The sequence below is a fragment of the Periplaneta americana genome, chromosome 14 (assembly GCF_040183065.1).
Source record: "Periplaneta americana isolate PAMFEO1 chromosome 14, P.americana_PAMFEO1_priV1, whole genome shotgun sequence".
Taxonomy (NCBI): domain Eukaryota; kingdom Metazoa; phylum Arthropoda; class Insecta; order Blattodea; family Blattidae; genus Periplaneta; species Periplaneta americana.
The window spans coordinates 95,668,143-95,693,237 of record NC_091130.1 but is presented as its reverse complement, the minus strand read 5'-3'; the positions used below and the strand labels follow the sequence as shown (position 1 = coordinate 95,693,237).

The 25,095-nt window shown below is 36.2% G+C and overlaps 1 protein-coding gene across 1 annotated transcript in view; it reads right to left on the bottom strand.

The window, feature by feature from the left end:
• Positions 1-21,232: 21,232 nt before the first annotated feature.
• Stt3A (catalytic subunit 3A of the oligosaccharyltransferase complex) overlaps positions 21,233-25,095 on the bottom strand; it is a 100,609-nt gene continuing 96,746 nt past the window's right edge. The window contains exon 15 of the mRNA XM_069845783.1: positions 21,233-21,456. Within this exon, the coding sequence (XP_069701884.1) occupies positions 21,427-21,456 (30 nt within the window). The 3' untranslated portion in view covers positions 21,233-21,426. The remainder of the gene's footprint in view (positions 21,457-25,095) is intronic.

Genomic DNA, 25,095 nt, shown 5'->3' with positions numbered 1-25,095 from the left:
GGATTGAATTCGGCATAGCTCAGTGGTCAGAGTGCTTGGTATGTAAAACCAAGGACCCAGGGTCAATCCCCGGCACCGGAGCGAACTTTTCTCCTCAAATATTGTCAATATTACAGATATTATTCTGTAGGACAAATTAATAAATCTATAATAACGAGTTATTAGGCAACCAGTTATAATTATGTGATCTGTATCGTATTAATAAAGGATTATTTCCTAATTTTAGAAGCCAATCTGCGAATTGTTTCTGATGGTTTTGTATGTATGTTAGTTTTCAATCTTAATACTTTTATAAATCTCAGGTTTTTTATCACAGTATGCAAGCCTCAATAATTAGGGCTCTTCCTTCCTGTGGAACTACAGGAAGAACTTAACAGAAGTCACCATCAATGATTACAACTTATCTCCCATTGAATCAATCTGACATAACAATCATAAAAGAACTTCTATCAGCCTGTACTGTGTGGGGCAAAATGAATCTCTAAAAGGTCTAAGTGCATAGGGGACCTCATAGTTTCTACTCCACTATCCACTCAATCAATCAAAGTCTCGTAATAAGCCATCAATGCAATTAACAGGTAATACTGAAATCACGGATGCTTTATCTAGTACAATAGTTGTGCATGTTTGTAAAACATCTGCTTTTTTACAATTTGCAGAAAAATGAGATACCGGCTCAGATCAGTCTGTCAAAGGCATTGGCAGATCAAGTGTTTTGTGAACAGTCTTCCCTTTTTCCATCAGTAACACTGTAATCCTGATCTAGACAGAGCCAATTGCAAGTTCATGCTACCCTCGAATTATGTGGAGGAGGCAAGAATAAACGAAAGTTCTACTACACCCTCCACGAGCTTCCAAGAAGAATGACTTTTGATTTGAATGGCCATCAACAGATTGCATAATTTCATCAACTACTCTTCTCTGTTCAGGATCTAGCTTACTAAGCATTTAAAGTTCCTTTAGTTCGCGATCATCAGCTGTGAAGACAATCATTGAAGGTAGAAGTTGAGTAATGCCTCCCACTGGTAAACCTAGCTCTAGTAATGCTATTCTATTGATTACAAAGCAATGTTCTCTGCTAGTGTAATCCACGGATTTTCAATGAATCTTCTATGAAGAACTGCTTGAAAGAGTTACAAAGGTTAAGAGGGGAAGCTGGTTGGCAGAAACAGCATATGTACAGCTCAATTCAACGTTATTGACCCTGTCCTTGGTTGTTTGGTTAGTGAGCGAGCTGTGTGTAGCGTCATAAGAAATAAATTTAATCACAAATGTGCATAGGAGGGGAAGAGAGAAGAGGAAGAATGAAAATAATATCTATGCTCGTAGCTGAGGGACACTCATGTCAAGAAAATATGTCATCATGACATTGTTTATAGTCAACAGACGTAGTGATTATAGCGAGAAGTGCTGTGTTTTTAAGACGGAGTGTACCACAACATGATAAGAAGGAAGTGTTAGGTGTTATGACTGTGCAGCCTGACCTTTGTGACCCAGCCCGCCAGTAATGATGAGTAACTCACTCTTAGTCTATCTACTTACTTTTTGCAGGGACCAAAATCCCTGAATCAAGCTGTAAGCTTCTCATCATGAAGTCTGGAATTCCTTAAGGGTCGGTACTAGGTCCTCTATTATTTATTATGTATATTAACGATGTGACAAACACCGTACAGCACTGCAGATTTAAACTCTGGATTGAGGTTAACCCCAGGAAAATCGCAGGTAATTGTAATGGGACACCAGCACTTGTTCAGTACAATTAACGATAAAACCATACCGAGACTGTCAATAAAGGGTCATTTATTAATTATAGCAACACTGTAAAAAAAAATGTCGGATTATTAATAGACAGAGATATAAATTGCAATTGCTAAGTAACTCACATCTGTAAGAAAGTATTTTCATTGCTTCACTCTCTAAATCATTTGCGAAATTGTCTGCTTCTTTCTATAAAAAGAAACATTGTTCAATCGCTAATGATGCCCCATTTTGATTACTGCGATTCTCTCTTGACAAATAGACTATGTGTTCATAATGTATGTCCCACTTCATCTGCAATGTTCGTAGATTTGACCATATAATGCCATCATTTGAAGCTTTTTCATGAGTTTGCCTAAAGGAGCGAAGAACAGCACATTCTTTATCTGTTCTATTTAGAATATTACTCACTTCAACTCCAAAATATCTAAAAACTCGCTCTGAAAACCTTACAACATTGTGGAATCAACACCAGGCTTTATTATCTAATCCTTGTTATTGTACATCTTTCAGCATGTCAGTTTGTCACCTATGGAACTCCTTAACCTCTTCATGTCAGCGATTGCCTAACAATTAATGAATTTAAATTAAAAATTACATACTTTTATAAGGAATTGCTTTGTGTTTGCCGATTTTTATAGGTTATTCTGTATGTTTGTATAAATTGTCATTTATGCCTATTGTAAAGTGAAATTAGGATATAAATTGTAATTACTAATTCTGCAGTGGCTGGGAAAAGTGGCATAAGTCAGTTTCCACAAACATTTTTTAGTAATTTATTGACAACTTATGGAACATCTGCTTGCTTGGGAAAAAGAGACATAAGTATTTCTCCCATTACAATAATTCATACAGAAGAAAATCAGATTGACATAAACCAGTGTGAAGACAGTTTTTTTTCCTTCTCTTGTAAAATTAACATTTTTGACTTGTGCCACTTTTCCCGAGCACTACAGAATTACTCTACTTAATTATGTATCATGTTTAGTCAATATTCCATTATACAGTATGTAAGCTCCTTAATGTGTATGATGATAATTTTATATTTAAGTATTAGGCCTACTATTAATATCACTATGTTTTATTATTTCAATGTATATTTCAGTTCTGATAGTGTGGAAGAGAAGGCCTCATTGCCTTAACTCTACCAGAATAAATAAGTATTTTGTCATAATTGAGTGTATTCCTTTGAACAAACATCTTCAACAAATGTCATGGAAGCTTCATCGAACACTTTATAAACAAACTTGAAAAGGTACTTTGCACTTTTAATGCTGGAGCAAATCTAGTTTGAGCATTTTTAGTAAAACGAGAGAAATGATTGATCTTAACTGAACACTGATGATAAAATGGTCCTCCTAGAGAGGAATTTCAAATATTTAGGAGTTAATCTTAGCGATAACTTTGGATGGGAGGATCAAACAAACTATGTGACTGGGATAGCACTAGCCATAATAATCTGATCTGCACACTAGTTCAGAGTGCCAAGTCGTTGGCTGAGTAGGAAATACTGTGCATGTGTGTTGAGCCATCTCATTCACTTTAGAGTGCAGTAGCAGCTGGTGGGTAGAAACATGTCAGAAGGGGAAAAGCACAAAAGGCCATCTACTCCGAACAAATCATCTTTGTGAGAAGAGTCATTCTCTTTTACAGAATATGATGGAATGCTCACATACATGGATTGTGGCAAGATACTAAATAATCAAAATGCCATTATTCCACTTGTCACACAAATGATTATTTATGAGCAAAGAGGAAGAAGAATGAACTTCTCTCATCCAACAATTAAAGGAAGCTCTGTTGACATGATCAGGAGACCATCACATTAGTGAATCGGCCATGGAAACCATTTATTGATGGAGTTTTTATTAAATGCTGCTTAGTTGTGGCTCCCGAGGATTTTTGCCCTCATCTGGTTCCAGAGTTTTAGATTTAAACATAAAGATAGTCTTATTGAGATATATAATATGCCAACACTTCCACAACGGCTGCAAAAGGGTATTTGCCATGAATCCTTCTCATTGAAGGCTTTAAGGAACTAACCTGGACAAATACCTAATGTCCCATCCCTACCTTCCCGTGGTGCAGTTGTTAGTAAGCATAATTTTACAAGGGAGGGGCTACTCATCAATTAACACTGGTCAGCTTGATGAATTAATGAGTGAATTTGATATAATTTTCCTCTATTCAATACCTAATTCCCTCTTTACCCTTTCCTATCCAGTCCTCTGACTGAACTCTTAGTTTCTTCAACCCTGACAGTATTAGAGCATTCGAAGCCTAGGGGGTTCATTTCACTTTCCTTCCTACCCTTTCTACTTTTCTGTTCCTAGTGCTGACCTGCTATGGCACTAAAATCGTCCTCCAGTGGCTTAAGGAGGGAAAGCTGGTAATCAACAAGATCTCCCAACTAGGTCCAGTTGACCCGTCAACCAACAGCAGGTGTGGTCCTCCAGACATTCTAGGGGTTGTGTGTGGATGAAGTAGCCACCAAAAAGTTAAAATATGGTGTTCACTTAAATCGGCTACAACTTGCCATTTAACCACTCCAATATGAAATGAGTACCATTAAGGTAAAATTATCCTGAGGTAAAATAGTTCCCCAATTGGATCTCTGGGCAGGGACTACTTTAATGATACAGAATCAACTAAACATCTTACAATGGAATGCTGGTGGTATAACATCAGCTAAGAAGAATGAACTAGCCAATATACTTTCAGATAATAATGTGGATCGTCTGTAGCTGCATTTAGATTGGCAATAGGCCACGACTGTTCGGCCAAACACCTGCATAGAAATGGAATATATCAGTCCCCTAACTGCCCATTGTGCAATTCAATTCAAGAATTGGATTTGGAACACCTCAAAATCTGCGCTTCAGTGGCTGACCACAACAATATCTTTCAAAAATATTGAAGTGCAAGAAGTCAAATGACTTTATTGTCAAATGCTTGGCAATAGAAAACAACAACATTTCTACAACAAAGACTTCTCCTTTTACAGAGGTTTGCTGCCCAAATATTATGTAGACTTATGTTCAGTAACAAATACATGTGTGAGCAGCTATTTTTCTTTATTAAAATTACTAAATCCCATCACAGGAGCCGACTTTCTGAACATAATTTGTATGATCTTCGATTGTGTTCTACACCAGCCATGTCAATTGATGCCCATATGTGCAAGTGTGTGCTTTAGAGCTCAGTGTGCCTGTAGCTCTTGTCAGCAGATTACACCCAAGAACATACAAAATGAGCAGACTAGTCTACTAAAAAGGGTTAGTGGAAGCTGTAGGCCAAGGGTGTGCAACACCTACGCTGGTTACATGCAAGAGAACATACAGTAAATTTTACTCAGAATAGAGACTTATTTTTGATTGAAGAAAGTGTTAAGGACGCAAAGTACAGACCCAGAAACAAAATTTGAGCCACTTGAGCATGCTTACTAAGTATGTGCAGCATGTTAGAACTGGAACTTGAAAAGTTCAGGTGGCCCAAATTTTGTTTCTGGGTCTGTACATAATAAGCACATGTAATAACGTGGAAGGACAATACAAAAAATATCACGAAGGAATGCATAAAAATATTGAAAGTGACAACAGTCTGGAACTTTACAAAGAAATATTGACTTCTGATGTAAGTGGAATATTACGATAATTAAAAATTATATTAATTTTCATTTCTAATTTTTAAATCCATATTGGCCCGAATCTAATACGATATATTTTTTTTTTTTTGCATAAAAACAGCACTGCGAAAATTGGACTCATATTATAATGGAGGGCTAAGCAATTTCAAGTGTGAAAGAAGTCTACTTATATGTTATGCAGACTATACTATCAATGGATCACACAGCATCTTCTTCCATGATGTGTACAGGACTGGGCCTGCTGCTCTGTCAAGGTCACACATTCAATCTATCTACCATATTCCCAATATTTGTTACCATACCGGTACCATAATATTACTATGAAGAAGAGGAAGAATGGGACTGGAACAGAAATGTGTGATGATAAAAACTTAGAACTTGAAGATGAAGGTACAGTTTATTAGTTTTATTTCATTCTGTAACATTTTTAATGTGTACATCATATACGGTATAGTGTAATATTTTTATTTTCCTAAAAAGAACATCTGAAAACTTGGGGTCGTATTATATTCGGGCCAATATGGTACAAATAATAATCTGATAACAGTTTACTATGTACTTTCCTTATTTTCCAGACTGCAATATCTGATGGAAAAGGTATGGCATTATCAGTTAACTATGAGATATAAGAGTTGTATTCTAGATGTAGCCAAGGTATCTCCAGATAAGATAAGAAAGCACGAAGAAATATATAGGGTATTTCAAAAGTCAGTTCAAACATTAAACCGCTATGAATATTATACTATTTGAGATAGGCAAAAAACAAAAACATCACAGTGTTGGGCAAACAATGGGGTTTACAAAACATTGAGAAGATATCCGCCATTCTCTTGTTCAACATACAGCGTTCTGTCTGGGATACCATGCATAGCATTTTGCAGATAAATCTTGGAATATTGGCAATTTCTTGTGAGACGGCATCTTGCAGTTGCAGTAGGGTTATTGGATGTGTCAGGAAAACTCGTTCTTTAAGGTAAACCCACAACCAAAAACCGGCCAGATTGAAATCTGGAGATCGCAGAAACCACATTGTTGGAAAGTGCCTACTGATGACATGATATCCAAACATCTGCTTAATTGTTTTGCAGAGATAAAGATGTGGGGTGGAGCGCCATCTTGCATGAAAATTATGTTTTCCATATTGTGATTCCTCAGTCTAGGGATTATTTTATTTTATTGGGTTATTTTACGACGCTGTATCAACATCTAGGTTATTTAGCATCTGAATGATATGAAGGTGATAATGCCAGTGAAATGAGTCCGGGGTCCAGCACCGAAAGTTACCCAGCATTTGCTCGTATTGGGTTGAGGGAAAACCCCGGAAAAAACCTCAACCAGGATTCGAACCCGGGCCACCTGGTTTCATAGCCAGACGCGCTGACCGTTACTCCACAGGTGTGGACTCTAGGAATGATGAAGTTCTGTAAAATGCTGTAAGCACTCCCCGTTTACTGTAACAGTCTGTCTTATTCCATTATTGTCCACACCTGTGGAGTAATGGTTAGCGTGTCTGGCTGGGAAACCAGGTGGCCCGGGTTCGATTCCTGGTCGGGGCAAGTCACCTGGTTGAAGTTTCTTTCGGGGTTTTCCCTCAACCCAATATGAGCAAATGCTGGGTAACTTTCGGTGCTGGACCCTGGACTCATTTCACAGGCATTATCACCATCTCATTCAGATGCTAAATAACCAAAGATGTTGATAAAGTGTCGTAAAATAACCTACTAAAAAAATAAATGGTGGAATTAAGACGTGTAATTGAGGTTTGTTTTCCAACCAAAGTCATCAGTAGGCACTTTCCAACAATGTGGCCTTCGCATCTCCAGATTTCAATCCGGCCGACTTTTGGTTGTGGGGTTACCTTAAAGAACGAGTTTTCCTAACACATCCAACAACCCTATTGAAACTGAAAAATGCCATCTCGCAAGAAATTGCCAATATTCCAATACATTATCTGCAAAATGCTGTGCATGGTGTCACAGACAGAATGCTGTACGTTGAACAAGAGAATGGCGAACATCTTCCCAATGTTTTGTAAACCCCATTGTTTGCCCAACACTGTGATACTTTTGTTTTTTCCCTATCTCAAATATTATAATATTTATAGCGGTTAAATGACTTTTGCAATACCCTATACTTATCCTTAACATTGTAACCAAGAGAATACAAAATTAGTAGGAGTTACTGAAGAAAAAATTGCACGACTTATGAAAATAAACTATTTGTCTATTATTATTTCTTGAAGGAAGCACAGACATTTCTGACACCTCGCAGCTTGTAGTTTTTTATGCATGGTATAAACAAAAACCTCATGCTGACAGAAGAACTAGGCCTATTATATCGAAATTGGTGGAAAAACATAACTTAAATTTAGGTAGTACAAACATAAAACTGGATGTTGAACACAGGGTTACTTCAAACTGCCTGTTATGTTATAATGTGGCATTAAACTTGGTGAAAGAAATTTATTTATGTTAGTAATTTCAATCATGTCATATTCAACTACTGCTTATTTAAAAAAAAAAAAAGTGGAAAAGAACAAAGGACATCTACTTAAAAATGCTGTGGTTAATATCACATTTCATCTACATGCTTGACATCCACCTACTGTTTGTAAACCAGTAATTTCCTATCCCTTTGCAATCAGCAGGCTCCTACACAATTCATCTTGTCAATCTCCTAGCCATGTCCCAGAGCTTGATGTCTGTAAACGATTTCAAGGTAATAAAATGCTCTTGCTTTTGTTTGATATCACTGTTCTACACGAACAATGACACCTAATACTGACAAGTTAGTGAAGAAAGAAAGAATTAAAAAATCCAGACAGACCAGTGCAAATGATCAGTGAAAATATATAGTTTTTTATATACTTTTCCACATACTTTCTAATACAATGATTTACTTCAGTCTTGTAACAGAAATTATAATATGTTTCATGTTAAAAATATGACCAAAGAAATGGTTTTGTTATATTTGTCTCAGATACAAAATGGATAATTAATTTTAGTTTATTGATGTGACTTGAACAAAGGAATAGTGTGACATGAGTCAAACATTAGTAATGACTTCGATTTGTTTAATATTAATATTATTTTAAAATAGGAAAAATTGATTACTTAAAAACTATCAGAAAACAGGAAAATACAATTTGCTTGTTGACTTAAACTGAAAAATGATTTACTTATTCATAGTTTCTATTAAGATAAATTAAATGCTACATATTTGTTCTTATTATCACTGAACAACAAGAATTTTTCCCTGACTTAAAACAATGTGTCCCTTATGGTTTGATGTGCGCTGAATCCGAAAATGCATCTCTTTTCTTCATATTACGTATACTATGATTTCACTTTTTGATAAGCACTCCCCCAGGAAACATCTAGCACAGGTTTGGGGCATTTTATGAGTTTGACTTATTTCCGGTTTCTTATGGTTGTTGGCATGTTTTTTGTATACTTCTAATAAATAAACAGATATTGGGCCCTTCTATTAATTAAATTTCATAACAGTTCAAAGCGAGGTCTATGCAATGAACAAACAATGGTGTTGTTTTCAGTATTTAAAGGAAAAGTTTACCAGTTTGAGTGAAGGTAAATTAAAAGAGGGTATTTTCATCGGTTCACAAATTCAAAGTTATGGCTGACCCTTTGTTTGAGGAAAAACTTTCCATTACAGAAAGACTGGCATGACACACTTTCAAAGAAGTTTGCTCAAATTTTCTTGCAAATTCTAGGGTCGAGAACTACATAGAACTTGTTGTGGCAACAATGTTAAGTGCGTATGACAAAATGGAGTGTAATACAGCTCTCAAAATACACTATCTACATTCTCATTTGGATTTCTTTCCTTCTAACTTTGGAGTGTAGGCAATGAGCATGGGGAAAGATTTTATCAAGAAATATCTGAAATGGAAAGGCGATATAAAGGAAGATCATCATCCAGCATGCTTGCAGACTACTGTCGGTTCCTTCTAAAATACAGTCCTGGGTCTAATTATAAACAGAAGTCACCCAGAAAATTATTTTAAATGTAGTTCAAATTCCGGGGTTTTTCTCATTATACGTATGAAATATTTTTATTGTTGTTGATTTTAAACTATGTAACATCATTTTTGTATCCAGTACGCATTTTTCAAGTATCATGAGGAATTCTGAATTCCTAATGTGTTGCAATTTTATCAGTAACAGTGGAAAATTAAATACAAATAAGTTTTGTCATAAAACATTCAATTAATTTTCCCGGAAAATGGTACGTGATGGGGCAATTTGGATTTTAAATTCAGATTTAGGGCACACATATTAGTAATATTCACCTATTTTTATTTCGTAGCAAGACAAAAAGTAAAAATTTGTTGTTCAGTTATTACAGATTGATTAAAAGGACTGAACAACTGATACAACGCCACTGCCTTCACCGGATCCCTTCACCCTACCCCCTACAACTCTTGCCATACAGTTGGTGTGTAAGGGACAGAACTAAGTTAGCAAGTAAATGGTGCCTGCACCATAGTGCACTGAGAAGTTGACTCTTGCCTTACACTTTGTAATGCCAACAGTCAAGTAGGAAAGCGCTAGATTCAAGGACTCAGAATATGGATCTCTAGTTCGCTTGCTAATGGAATATGGGGCAGTATGCTGGGATCCGTATAAAATAAAACAAATAGATTGTCTTGAAAGGGTACAAAAAAAAAAGGGGGGGGCAGCAAAATTCATGAAAGATGGCAAGAGTGATGGGTGCAAAAAAAATCCATGAACTGGGTTGGGGCACTCTACTTACTAGGCAAAAAAAAAAAATCAAGGCTCTATTTAAAGGGGATCACAACACAAAAATCGAAATTTAGTAGGGAGTAGATTATGATGTATTATGAAATACAATGCTCTTCTGGTCAAGTGCAAGGTCAATTGGTGAAATGTGGCGTGCGCTATACAAGGAAAACAAAACAGTCAGTGATGTTACAATGCTCCTTCATTCACTGCCTTGTCATGAAAGCACATTGTTACGTAGGGGATTGGCATTTCGTTCACGTTTAGGTAATGGCTTTCTATGACATAAAACCTTATCAATTTGAGCTGGAATAATGTGATAGTGAAAGTGAATTGGATAGTATTATAACAGGCAGAGTAGGCACACAATCATGGTGCATATGCGATCACTGCAGGGAAATGTCTACTGATGAAGAATGTGTTTGCTGCGTGGAAGTGAAAAATGTTAAAACATTTAAAACTGATACATATTCACATATCACATTACATCCTTCTTTCAATAAATTAATTTTGGACAGAGAAATTCTTCATATGACAAGATATAACAACGTCTACTTTAATCAGAAACTCCTGCCAATAAAACTTGGCGCTATGTGGCTTATAAACAATTTCCAAACTGGATAAATTCTTGGACATCTATAGGACACAAGAATAGAGTTATTCCATCTTGTACCATGAATTCTATAAGACACGTTTTTCCAGTAACTAGTGGAAATTATGTTGGTTTCAAAAGACTCTAATATAATACACATTCATACTAATATTAAGTGAAATATAGTAGTATACCCAGATGAAAGCTGTCATCTACGTCATCACCACTGGGATCTGAATCACTAACAGACTGCAGCATGGGCAATGAAGAATAATTTCTGAACACTTCAGTACCAATTTCACATTGTATTTCTATACTACATTGTTGTGTGTTGTGTTCATGTGTCATTTCTATTACAGTTTCTTCTGGAATATTACTACTTGTTTCATGCACTGTCTCGAACCAGCTCTTTCGTTTTCTTCATTTCATATCTGTCAATACACGACTGTTCTGAAGAAGATGAATCAGAAATTACTATTTTTTCAGTAGGAATTGCCCTTGATTTTAGTCTGGGACCTTTAAACGTTTCATCTTTCATTAATTGTTTTTTTTTTTTTTCTTTTTAAAGTTGAGACACCTCAAAATCTTTTTCACTAAAATGTGAGGAACATAACACAGTACTAGATAAGGGTGTAAACTGTTTACTCTTGCAGAACTCTGTCCAGATTTTAAATCTTTTAGGCAATGTTGATCTATCAGGAAATTTGTGGAGAGATATACCTAGCTTCTTTTCTCCCTTCTTTTTACTTGAAATGGTTCAATCATAAGCAATGCAACAAGGCATTTTAATTATAAAACTCTTATTAAATTTACATAGAATACGGTGAGAACAAGCATCAGCACAGCGCCACACAACAATGCTGACTGCATGATACAAGCTTCTATAATTATCATGGCTGGCTGGGAGAGGGAATAGCATGCAGGAGCAACATGACGTCACATCTTCAGCTAAATCCTTGCATAACTTCTCAATGTGACGTAGGAAAGTGAAAACAATTATAGTCATAATCTTCTACCGTCCTGGACTTTAAAACAGAAGTAACTTGATTTTTGTGTTGTGATCCCCTGACGTAGAGGGAGGAAGGACATGGGAGGTCAAATTGAAAAACCAATGTATTACTCAAGGACAGATCGTAATAATAAAATTAGAAGTAGGAAACAGAGGACCGATATAGAAAAGTTTTCGTTTTTGAATATATTATAATAAACTGGGACCAGCTACCTGCAGCAGCTTTTTGAGTGCTCTTCTCTAACAATTAAAAGATTAAAAAATAATTTACGTTGTAATAATAAGAAAATTAGTAATTGTAAATGATTTATTATTAACCAAATGTTTAAGTATGAGAGTGTGACATGAATATTTGATTATTATGTTAGACTCTGTGTTGCTTTACCATTTCTCTCTATTGTGTTTGTTTTCTACATTGATGCTTCGTATTTACTAGTAGTACTGCTGCAAAAAGTTGTAGAAATAAATAAGTGTAGTGTAAGTGTTGAAATTAATTCAGATTTGTGTGTTACAAGTTCTACACTGCAGTGCCTTGTCTAAAAGTGTGCTGTGCTCTTGTGTGTTACATATGTACGTAGATACTTTTCCTACAAGTATGAAATTGCCCGTGGTACAGTGATTAGTCTCTATCTTCCATAGTGGCAAGCCAAGTTTGGCCCCTGTCTGCATTGTGGACAAAGCAGGCATGAGTGGTTTTCCTCAGGTTGTCCCATTTCCCCACACTATTATCATAATTATCAATACTCCATTATCATCCTCAATCTGTAAGGTCCTGAGCCAGGCCCCCAAAACAAATTATACACATTTCTGTTTAATAAACACTATTATACTTCTTCAACTATGCCTCACAGTCGAAATATGCATAGCTAGACACAAGTTATTTTTAATATTCACATATATTTTAAATGTCTTTCTAACAGTGAGTCACTCAGTAAAACTCAAGAAGTTATGACGAGAACATGTGGTATTAGTTTAAACACTGTAAGAAATATTTGCACTGAAGCAAATGAGTCCCTCGAAAATGATCCATGCCTATTTTCTCGTTCTCCTAACTGTCTGGTGACTCAAGTTCCTCCTCAGTCTCATCAGTCATTTTTGTTTTGTTTGTTTTGTCAGCCATTTTCCTCTTGATTGCGTCAGTCTTTTTATTGTCTCCTATCACTTTCACTCCAATAATTTCTTCACACCTGATCACTTCATCACTCAATTTCATCTGATCATCTCGCATTACTATAATGCTCTCGAGAAAATTGTCTCATAAGAAATGATGAGACGATCACTTGTAAATGATAAACAAGCAATGAAAGGAAATCGATGAGACGATCAAAACTGAATTGATGAAATGAGTACAAGGAGAAGGACGAAACTATTTTTTGCAGTGCAACTTGTAAAGTGAAAAGTTAGTCCATCGCTGTGGACTAACGATTAGCCTTCTTGGTCGTGAAATGAGCGGGTTCATGTTCAAATTCTGGTTGGGGTTTTTTATGAGGTTTTTCTTCAACCACTCGAAACAGAATTGCTGAGTATCTTTCGGTGTTGGAACTTGGACTCATCTCGCCTTCATTAGTATCATTTCATTAATCATCTTAATAGTTTCCAGGCCGACCAGGAGAACGTGATGGACTTGGTTCCAAGTTCTGCCTTTAGGCAACATCTGTCTGCAAGAGCTGCACATATCTAGCAGAGCCGCAGGGGCTTGTAAGTGGACTGTGGGCGACCGGAGTAGTGTAGTTCCCTTGGATAGATGGTGCCTTGGTGAGTCATGGAATTGATTGCGACATGTTCTTCTGGTTAAGAATGCAGCAGATTCAGGCACATGAATTGCAAACAGATGCCATCGATCTGAGGAGGTGCAGAACAACATCACAGGAAGGCGGAGGATCAGGTCTCCAGTCAGAACTGGATTATGTGGCTGAATCGATACAATAACATCATGCAGTGAATCATTAGCTTGAAGAGTGATTCTTAATTGACTTCAAGCATCATTCCAACATAGGGTTGCCAACTCTGGAGGATGGAAATTCAGGATACATTTAAAAAAAATAAAAAATAAATAAAAAAAGCACATAAACTTATAATGAATTTTAATGTAAATACACTTTTATTTCGACGCTCAATTAATCAATTAGAATTGCCTTCGTGTTATTATTTGGTTGTAGTGGTGTAGCCCTATATTAAAAAATATGCCATAAGTCTGTACACATTGAAAGCACAGGAATTGATAAGTACTATACATATCTCTACACTCTCTACATTAACATTGTTTGAAATAATACTCGTTGCTTTCTTTGTTTTTATTTATTAGTTCTTTGTTTGTTGAAATATAATAAAAAAATTCTCTATATGACATATTAAAGTTCGTCTTTACTAAGATTTCTGATTTTATAAGTTTGGTCTCACCCGGTTCCTCTCGGCAGTTCAAAGATTCATTTTTTTTAACTTGCTCCACATAAGCATTGCTAATTGGAAGAGCATGTATGATGTGTTCAGCAATTTTCTTTAAGTTTGGCACACTACGTGTCTTCGAAACATGTCCCAGCATTCTTGAGAAGTTGATAGATCTTTCGGCATCGGCTTCATTTCTTTCAATAGAATACTCTTTGTACAATGCATCACCATTTTCAAAGTCCAGCAATACATGCAACATGCAATACAGTCACAATTTCAGTAAGGATACTGAATGCGAAAGTATCATTAAAGCTTAGAAAAGTGATTTTCTTAAGAAGTGAAGAACAGTAATCAAACCACTTTTGCAAATAGTCAATCGCCCTCTGATACACATTCAGTGTTTCCTTCTTAAAGAGATGCACATCAGAATCACTCAAGTTATTCAAATGCTGATTTACTACCAAGCCATGTCACCAATGAGCACTACGAACTCGCTTCCATGTTCTATTCAAAGAGCTTATAATACTTACAAACTCTTTGTTTCTATTCATCAAAAAATATAATTTAATTTTTTTCCTGCATAGAAGTCTGATTTCCTGGCAACCCGGAAAAATTCCAAACGGTTGGAAACCCTATTCCAAAATAAGGAGATTGCACAATAAGCCTGAGGCTGCGGTGCTTGCCTGCAGGCCCTCCTCTGAGGGGGGGGGGGGGAAAGTTCATGAGGAGAATGGGTAAGCGAGCAAAACTACATATGGCCTTGAACACTTCACAAGCCTGTGTTCCACTATAGTACTTTCTCCAAAAGGGTATCTGTCGGATACAAGGGGAGAGCCATTAATCCTTCCCATTAAAGCTCTTAAGGAACCAACCTGGACAAATACCCAATGTCCCATCCCTACCTTCCCGTGGTGCAGCTGTTAGTAAGCATCATTTTACAAGCTGAACTAAAGGGAGGGGCTACTCATCAATTAGCACTGGTCAGCTTGATGAGTTAATGACTGAATTTGGTATAATTTTGCTCTATTCAATACCTAATTCCCTCTTTACCCTTTCCTATCCAGTCCTCTGACTGAACTCTTACTTTCTTCGACCCCGACGGCATTAGAGCATTGGAGGCCTAGGGGTTCATTTCACTTTCCTTCTTCCTCTTTCTACTTTTCTGTTCCTAGTGCTGACCTGCTATGGCACTAAAATCGTCCTCCAGTGGGTTAAGGAGGGAAAGCTGGTGATCAACAAGTTCTCCCAGCTAGATCCAGTGCACCCGTCAACCAACAGCAGGTGTGGTCCTCCAGACATTCTGGGGGTTGTGTGTGAATGAAGTAGCCACCAAAATCTTAAAATATGGTGTTCACTTAAATCGGCTACAACTCCAATATGAAATGAGTACCATTAAGGTAAAATTATCCAGAGGTAAAATAGTCCCCCAATCGGATCTCCGGGTGGGGACTACTTTAATGGTACAGAATCAACTAAACATCTTACAATGGAATGCTGGCGGTATAACATCAGCTAAGAAGACTGAACTAGCCAATATACTCTCAGATAATAATGTAGATATCTTCCTTATTCAAGAAGCAAACCTTAATGCTGACCAATTAAAATATTTTGATTTTAAAGGTTTTAATATGAAACTGTTACCCAAAGGTAGACAGATCAGTAGTGGAATTCTCGCAGGTATATCAAAGAAATTAATTACAAATTTTCAAATCATAAAAGAAATGGATAATCAAGACAAATTAGAACTAATAAGGATTGAAGTATGGAAAAATCAACATCATTTCAAAATCTACAGTGCCTATAACCCACCTAATAATCCCCTTGATCTAACTTTGTTTGATATACAACCTAAAACTATCATAATTGGTGACTTTAATGCCCACTCCCAACTTTGGGGCTACAATAATGTAAACCAACCTGGAAAAATGATCATGGACCTCCTAAATACCACAACCGCAGAACTTGTCTACAGAAAAGAAGATCCCTCTACTTTCATACATTATTCTGGTTCTGGTACAAATCCAGACTTATTACTAGTAACATCAGATATCCATCACGAAACCAAGAAAAAAATAATTGAAGACCCTGGATCTGGCCATAGAGTCATCATTGCTTCTATCCATCTCCACTAAAACCGAAGAAAAGAACCCTACAATAATAAAACAACATGGAACTTTAAAAAAAGCGGATTGGAAACTATTTAACTACAGAACTAAATGAACACCTCAAGCTTAACACACCACTAATGGAAAATACAAACTCAGATAGACTGAACAAATATTTCTGTGAATCTATTCTTAAAATTGCAAAAAAGCACATTCCACGAGGCAAATCAATCTGGACAGAAAACCTGAATTTATTGAAACAAGATAGAGATAAAGCAAGAACCAAAGCAGAACATAGCAAAACATCAGAAGATACTCAAGACTGAAGGAAGAAAACTGCCATTCTTAAAAAAGCAATCATAACAGCAAAAAAGAACAGTTTTAATAAATTATTGAAAATATTAATTACAGAACCGATAGCGCTAAAACATATAAATTTCTGAAGAATATTTCCAATACACAGGAAAATACCAGCCAACCTATTATTCATAATAACAAAACGCTAACAGATAGTACAGATATAGCGAACACATTTAATAAACACTACTCAAACTCTCACAGATTGCATCCCAATATCAAAACAAACTGACAAATTTATCAAAAGAGAATTACATAAAAATAATAAAAACAATATTACTAGCAATATCACAAAACCTGAAATATTTCATCAAAATTATACTCCCAGAGAATTAACTATAGCTATACAAAATTTAAAAACCAAGAAATCTCCTGGCCCCGACAACATTCATTCCGAATTTTTTAAACATCTGGGGGAAAAAGCCAAGTCTGTACTTTTATCCATTTTCAATTTATCATGGAACACCTCAATTCCTGCAGCTTGGAAAAAAGCAATCGTACCAATTCACAAAAAAGGGAAACCTGCTCATGATGTTAATAGTTTTCGACTAATAGCACTGTTAAGCATGATAGCAAAAACCATGGAGTCAATGATCTCCAACAGATTAACTTGGTATTTAGAATCCCAAAATCTTTTATCACCAAGACAAGCCGGCTATCAACAACTACACCTCGGCCAAGAAATAAAATATAGTTTTAACAAGAAAGAAGATACCTTGGCAATATTTATTGACTTTCAGTTAGCATATGACTCTGTTTGGAGAAATTAATTATTACTAAAACTCCAGAAATTAGGTATCTCCAGCAATATGTTCAGATGGATATCAGAATTCCTTAGTCAAAGATTCATTGCCACTAAATTCAATAACTCACTTTCTAGTTACAGACAAACATATCAAGCTCTACCTCAGGGCGCTGTCCTCAGCACAACTTTATTCAATATTTATAGAAATGACTTACCCTTCCTATTAGAGGAATCAAACTTGAAAACAGCACTATTTGCAGATGATATAGTTTTGTGAACTTCCGGATCTTACAGACAAAAAGACAAAATTCAAAATTCTGCTCTTAAAGCTCTAACTCAACTACATGAATGGAATACATCAAATTTGATGACACTCAATTTAAGCAAAAGTAACTACCAAATATTTTCACTTGGTAAAAAAGAAAGAGAATTCAATATCCAATACAATGGCCAACACCTTCCTAGGACTTATAAATCCAAATATCTTGGAGTTATTTTCGATAGTAAGTTAACATGGAGCAACCATTTGAAATACATTTCTGAAAAAGCTCGTAAAAGATTCTCCCATCTAAAAAGACTAGCAGGAAAGAAATGGGGATGTTCTAGGGATACTTTGAACACTACATACAAAATGTTTATACAGCCAGTGCTGACATACTGCAGAGAAATTTTAATTACTTCACCTTTCATAAACGAAATAGAATATGTTCAAAACCAAGCTCCCAGGCTCATTACGGTGGAATCAAAACAAATCCAATAGATTCTATGAGATTCCTCACTAATACTAACAGCATCAAAATGACAATAGAAGAAAAAGCACTGATTCAATATGAAAAACTTATCAGATTACCAGGAAACAATTGGCATTCATACAGTCCTCTATGTAGATTGAAAACTCAAAAAATGTTTCATATCCATGGTTCAAGAATTAAAACAGAAAATCAATATCCCGAATTTAAAAGAAAACTTACAAATTAAACAAAACCCTTTAACTCTATTGAATATAGAATATAATCTAAATTTAACAGAAGAAATACTGAAATCAGAAGTAAGCACTAAAATAATGAAACAATTGTCTTTAGAGACAATTAATATTATGTACCCTCCACAAAACTGGCTTCATTTATACACAGACGGATCCTTGATCTCCAGAGAACAAGGTGCTGGTGCAGGTGTTACATGCTGTCTCTTCTCACTTTATAGATCTCTTGGATATGGAACAACAAGTTTTGATGGAGAAATCGTTGCAATAAGTGAAAGTCTCAGGAATCTTCTATTTCACATCAATAAATTTAAGAATGCAGTTTATATTGTCAGACTCCAAAGCAGCTATTCTATCAATAGTCACTAAACACACACTTTCATCTCAAACAGCAGAAGTAACTAAAATGCTCTCTCAATTAATATCACTCAATAAAAGAATTGTATTCCAATGGATACCATCCCATTGTGGAATCCTGGGAAACGAGAATGCGGATGCACTAGCAAAGAAGGGCAGCACTGCTACTTACAGACCTGTTACTAAATCTATATATTACTCTGTGAAAAGATTTATTAAATCTACGAGGCGCATCCAGAAAGTAAGTTTCCCGATTTTTTCCCCTTGAAAGTAAACGTAATTAGCTGTGTCAATTACGCATGCGTAACAGATCTATGATGTATCAATCATATGCCAGCCGGACAGGTCCAGCCTGGTGCCAGTAACGTGGCAGCAGTGGTCCGAAATGGAAGCTCTTATTCCTTCTCCCGCCGCCTGCAAGGTTCGGTCGGTGATAAAATTCTTTAATGCACAAAGTATTGTGCCAATTGAAATTCATCGGCAGCTCTGTCAGGTCTATGGGCCGAACATCATGAGTAAACAGATGGTGCGTCGCTGGTGCAGGCAGTTTTCCGAAGGTCGTCAAAGTGTCCATGATGAAGAGCGCAGTGGGCGACCGCCCCTCATCAATGATGATCGTGTTGAGCTAGTGCGGCAGTGCATCATGGAGAACCGTCGCTTCACGATTACAGAGCTGAGCAGCCATTTTCCGCAGATATCGAGATCCTTGTTGCATGAGATTGTCACTAAGCACCTGCTGTTCAAAAAAGTGTGTGCCAGGTGGATGCCGAAAAACCTGACACCCGAACACAAAATGCAACGTTTAGGAGCAGCACTGACATTTCTGCAACGGTATCACGATGATGACGACTAGTTCCTAGACAGGATTGTCACGGGCGATAAGACTTGGATTTCGCAATTCACCCCGGAAACCAAGCAGCAGTCAATGCATTGGCGGCATAGTGGATCTCCGGTCAGGACGAAATTCAAACAGACGCTGTCGGTACAGAAAGTGATGTGCACGATGTTCTGGGACAGGAAGGGCATTATGCTCATTGACTTTCTTCCAAGAGGTGAAACAGTGAACGCTGACCGTTACTGTGAAACACTGCGAAAATTGCGACGTGCTATTCAAAACAAGAGGCGTGGAATGCTTACTGCAGGTGTTGTGCTCCTCCATAACAATGCTTGTCCACATACAGCTCGGCACACAGCAGCTTTTTGACGGAATTTGGCTGGGAGTTGTTTGATCATCCACCCTACAGTCCTGATCTTGCTCCCAGCGATTTTCACGTTTTCTTGCACCTCAAGAAATTCCTGTCCTCCAGTGAACATTTTGGCAACGACGAAGAGCTGAAGACGTCTGTCACACGCTGGTTCCATTCACAGGCGGCAGAGTTCTACGACAGAGGGACACAAAAGTTGATCCCACAATACGAAAGTGTCTCAATTCTGTAGGTGGCTATGTTGAAAAATAGCTGAAACATTGCTGTACCTGTTGCCAATAAATGTTTTCCTGAAAGTGTGTGTTCTTTTTTTAAAAAAAAAAAATAGGGAAACTTACTTTCTGGATGCGCCTCGTACATACTTAGACTTCAAAATTTGATAACACAATCTCAAGGGAAAAAATGGGACTCTCTGCATCATAATCCACAGTTAATTCCCGATTTACCACGAAAATCGTCTGTAGCTGCATGTAGATTAGCAACAGGTCATGATTGTTTGGCCAAACACCTGCATAGAATTGGAATATATCAGTCCCTAACTGCCCATTGTGCAACTCAAACCAAGAAATAGATTCGGAACACCTCAAAATCTGTGCATCAGTGGCTGACAATGATAATATCTTTGAAAAATATTGGAGTGCAAGAGATCAAATGACTATATTGTCAAACACCTGGCATTAGAAAACAACAACTTTCTCCAGCTGAGTGCTAAAGATGATTTATGTATTCTAAAGTGTTTGTGTAGTTTTGGTATTTGTGTTATTGTTTTGTAATTATGCTGTGTTCTGTATTTATTGCTTTTTTGTATAAATTGTTTTTGTTTACTTTTGTACTATACCAACATTGCCACCAGGTATCTGCCCAATCATAATCTAAAATAATTCATTAATTAATTCAATATTGAATTAAATTAAATTATGTTTTATTTAACGATATTTGCAACTGCCGAGGTTATATCAGTGTTGCCGGTGTGCCAGAACTTTGTCACACAGAAGTACTTTTAATGAGCCTGACACTTAAATGCCATTGACCTTGGCCAGGATCGAATCTGCAGCCTTGGGTATAGAAGACCAGCACTCTACCGACTGTGCTACCCAGGCCTACTTAATTCAATAATAATAATAATAAAAATAATAATAATAATTTTTCGACACAATAGATATTCGTAAACTAGTGCTTCTAAAGGTTGGAGCTGGTATGATTTGGAAATAAACTACTTAAATGTAGATACTGACACACATACTAACAGTCACATCTACCAAAAGTTGTGATGCATGTTCACTACTGCATGTATGCAGGCACAAAACACACAGACATAATTGTACATGTTCTGTTCCAAGAAGTTTTATAATAGTTTTACTTACATCCTTAAGATGACACTCTAAACTTACACAAAAATAAATTTATTTTAAAAATCATGTGAAGTTGTGGAAAACAAAATGCAATGCAGGTATTGTAACATTTTACAAGCCCAGTCTATTGTAATGTTCAGGAGCTATGTCACTGTTGGCTGGAATTTTCACTAAACCCCTCTGTTTCGCAGGTCCTTCACCTGAAAACAAAAAGAGTATTTTCACAACATATTTGCAAAACAGTGCATCTGTGTAGAACATGCCTCCCCAGGTGGTAAGTGGCAGCCCCAATAGTGACAAGGCTAGTAAGTTACCATTCCATCATGACACTTAAACTGGCTATATATACTTATGGAGGGGGGAAGCCCCCTCCTCTCTCCCCCTCTCATATAATTTATGTTTATATTTTCACGTGTTAATATTAAATTAAGTTTATAAATAGTTTTCAAGATGGATCCTACTAAGCTGAAACTAATCAACTAGGTAGGCCTATTTATAAACTTAGTTGAATATTAACACGTGAAAGTGATCGTCATAAATTATATTCCTAAGAGATACAGTGTTAAAAGTTGTGTAATCAAGATATATACCTATATTCAATTTCTATATTCGAGCACGTGAAACAAACATTTATGATTTTTTTTGTGTTATCCTTCACCATTAATGGTTTTATTCTTGAAGGTCTTAAGATAATGTTCATGTCTTCACATTTGGATATTGGCACTGATATTCGACACAATTTACAGGATGAACTGTATTTTTCTTCTTTCGTTGTCAGCATATTCTTGTAGTCTGTCATCAGTTTCACTCCCCATTCTGTTGCATCATTTATAACTTTAAGACCTTCTGCAATATGTTGTGCTCTTTGGAAATGCTCGTTACTTTTCCATTCTGATGGATGTGTTTCCAAGAAGTCACCATTTATTGAAAACCTTTAAAAAATCTTCTTCAGTCTTGACGAATAAAGTTTTCAATGCCTTTTCCTAAATATTGATCTAAAAACTTCGGTTCAGCTGACAATATTTTCATATTTCCCTCTATACTTTTCACATTTCAGAGCTTCTACCATCAGTATTTTAATTTCAACTGAAAGATTGGTATAAAAGAATGCCGATGCTGTTGTTTCTGGTGCAAAGCACCATAAATGGTTACAAAATTTCTGCAACACAATTTTGCTTATTTGTTTATTAATATGGCTATAGAATAATATGAGAAAATGAATATAGGAAATGCATGTTATTATTCGGTTGAGAAGCTTTTGTCATCTAGTCTGCTGTCAAAAAATCTGAAAGTTAGAATTTATATAGTACATTATGCAACAAGCCTATAATGGTAAGACGCGAGGATATTTATGAAACTCGCTTGCGCTCTTTCATAATTTTCATACGAGCGTCTTAATTACCATTATAGGCAAGTTTCATACGACTTTTTATGGTCGACCATATTTCTAACTTGAAATTATTCATAAGTATTCATGTTATTGTTATGTGAGTGAGTACAATAGCCTACCTCATAAATTGTGAGATGTGCACACATGCGAAAGTATTGATTTTTTCCGGGAAACGAATGTCGACGACCTTGATATAATCTAGAGAGTAAGATAAACATTAATCTTGATATAACCTTGAAATTGAATTCGACATTGAAAAACGAGATAACAAATTGAATTTATTTGAATATTATTTACAATTAACGCTAATTGTTATAGTAACAGAGCATAACCTTCTGCGACAGTATTGGCTTTCCGGCCTCCGTGACGTTCTGCTAGTTGTCTTTCGATTGCATATCCGAGAATAATCGAAAACCTGAACTTTAATGAATAGGTGTACTTTAATGACATGCATTAAAGGGCTGCTACCAGGTGTATAATTACTACATTTCAGCATGGTCAAGCATAAAAACAGTTATATTACCGGTTGTTTTGTATGATTGTGAAACTTGAACTCTCACTTTGAGAGAGGAACATAGATTAAGGGTGTTTGTGAATAAGGTTCTCAGGAAAATATTTGGGACTAAAAGGGATTAAGTTGCAGGAGAATGGAGAAAGTTACACAACGCAGAACTGCACGCATTGTATTCTTCACCTGACATAATTAGGAACATTAAATCCAGACGTATGAGATGGTCAGGGCATGTAGCACATATGGGAGAATCCAGAAATGGATATAGAGTGTTAGTTGGGAGTCTGGAGGGAAAAAGACTTTTGAGAAGGCTGAGACGTAGATGGTAGAATAATATTAAAATGAATTTGAAGGAGATGGAATACAATGATACAGACTGGATTAATCTTGCACAGGACAGGGACCGATGGCGGGCTTATGTGAGGACGGCAATGAACCTGCGGGTTCCTTAAAAGCCATTTGTAAGTAAGTAAGTTGTAATATGGGTATAGGAACGTACAAAGAAATTATAAATCCTGAAGAAACAGGTCAAAGAATCCACACCTTGACATAGAGGGATACAAGAATTATGCATGTCTGATCCCATTGTATTCATCGGACGGAAAAGGAAACTTATACCAGAAAAGAAAAAAATGTTTAATGCAGTAAATTTCTTTAGTCATTCACCTTGCTTGATGAAAGGGTCCTAGAATTCTGAATGATATTCCTCATACGGGAGTTTCTCCAAAGAAAATTGCCATAATTTCCAGCACATCTTGTTAGTTCTCAAGAGAAATTATCCTTTAAGATTTTTAGAGCAAAGTCAAGCAGTTCATTATTGCTCAACAAGCCTTTCTTTGAGGTATTTACCTCTAACACCTGGAATGAATTCCACTTTATTTATTTTGCATCAATTTTTCTGAAATTTCTTGAAAATTGAAATAATTGTCTCAGAAAACTTGGCAACTGTAGAGTCGAACATGCCCTTCAGAACAGGCTCATACGCAGATATGATGCTTACTTGGTAAACAGAAAATATATTGCCTTAATTTCTATTCAAGTAACACACAAGATCATTGAAAAAGACCTAGTTTTGGCGTATTTCAGCCCTTTTAGTTCCTTGTGAAGAAAAGGATTCATCTGCTACACATAAGTCACTAGGTTGAGGGGCATTGGTTGAACCAGGTTCTCCAACTGGAATCGAACCATCTTCTGTAGACAGAGAAAACTGAATGTGTGTTGTTCCCTCTGCTAAAAATAAAAGTTGGTGTATGTCAGAAATATTTACTATTTATTCAGTTTTATTTTAATCAGTTTGTGAGTAAATTAAGTGTAAGTTCGTGTTAATGTGATAAGATAAAATTAATTCTGGTAATATTAAACGTGAAGTGTATTGTACCTTCACAGTTTTTATTATTTAATTGTGTTAGTTGCACTATTAAAGTAATTAATTAAATATCACCACCACTAATAATAAAATAGTATGAATTATAGCTGACACTGAATTAACAATTTTAATTTTTAAGAAACTGCATTAAAATTACTTTGCATTGACATTTCACTGAGACACTGGGATCACCTTGATTCTTTCTGTTGCTGATGTAGGATATGTTTTATTTCTATTTTCCATCTTTTCCTATCACTGAGCTTGATCTACCTTTTTTCCTTTGGCTTAGAAGAAATTGGTGGTCTTCTTCAATTGTGTTCATCTGAAGGGCAACATCACATGCGCAAAATCGAACAGATGATCTAGTACTTCTTGAAGTTGAAATTCGCGTTTACAACTCTCTTGTATTACTTTTTATTTTTTATTCAATACCTCCAGTTTTTCAACATTGTGTTGAAACTTTCTTGTAGGAATTCGTGCTTTCTCCCAAAATACTTCCACTTCTTTCATAACCAGATGTGTACTAGAATGTAAGTTCAGTTTTACTTTACGCATATTGTAGAACAACACTT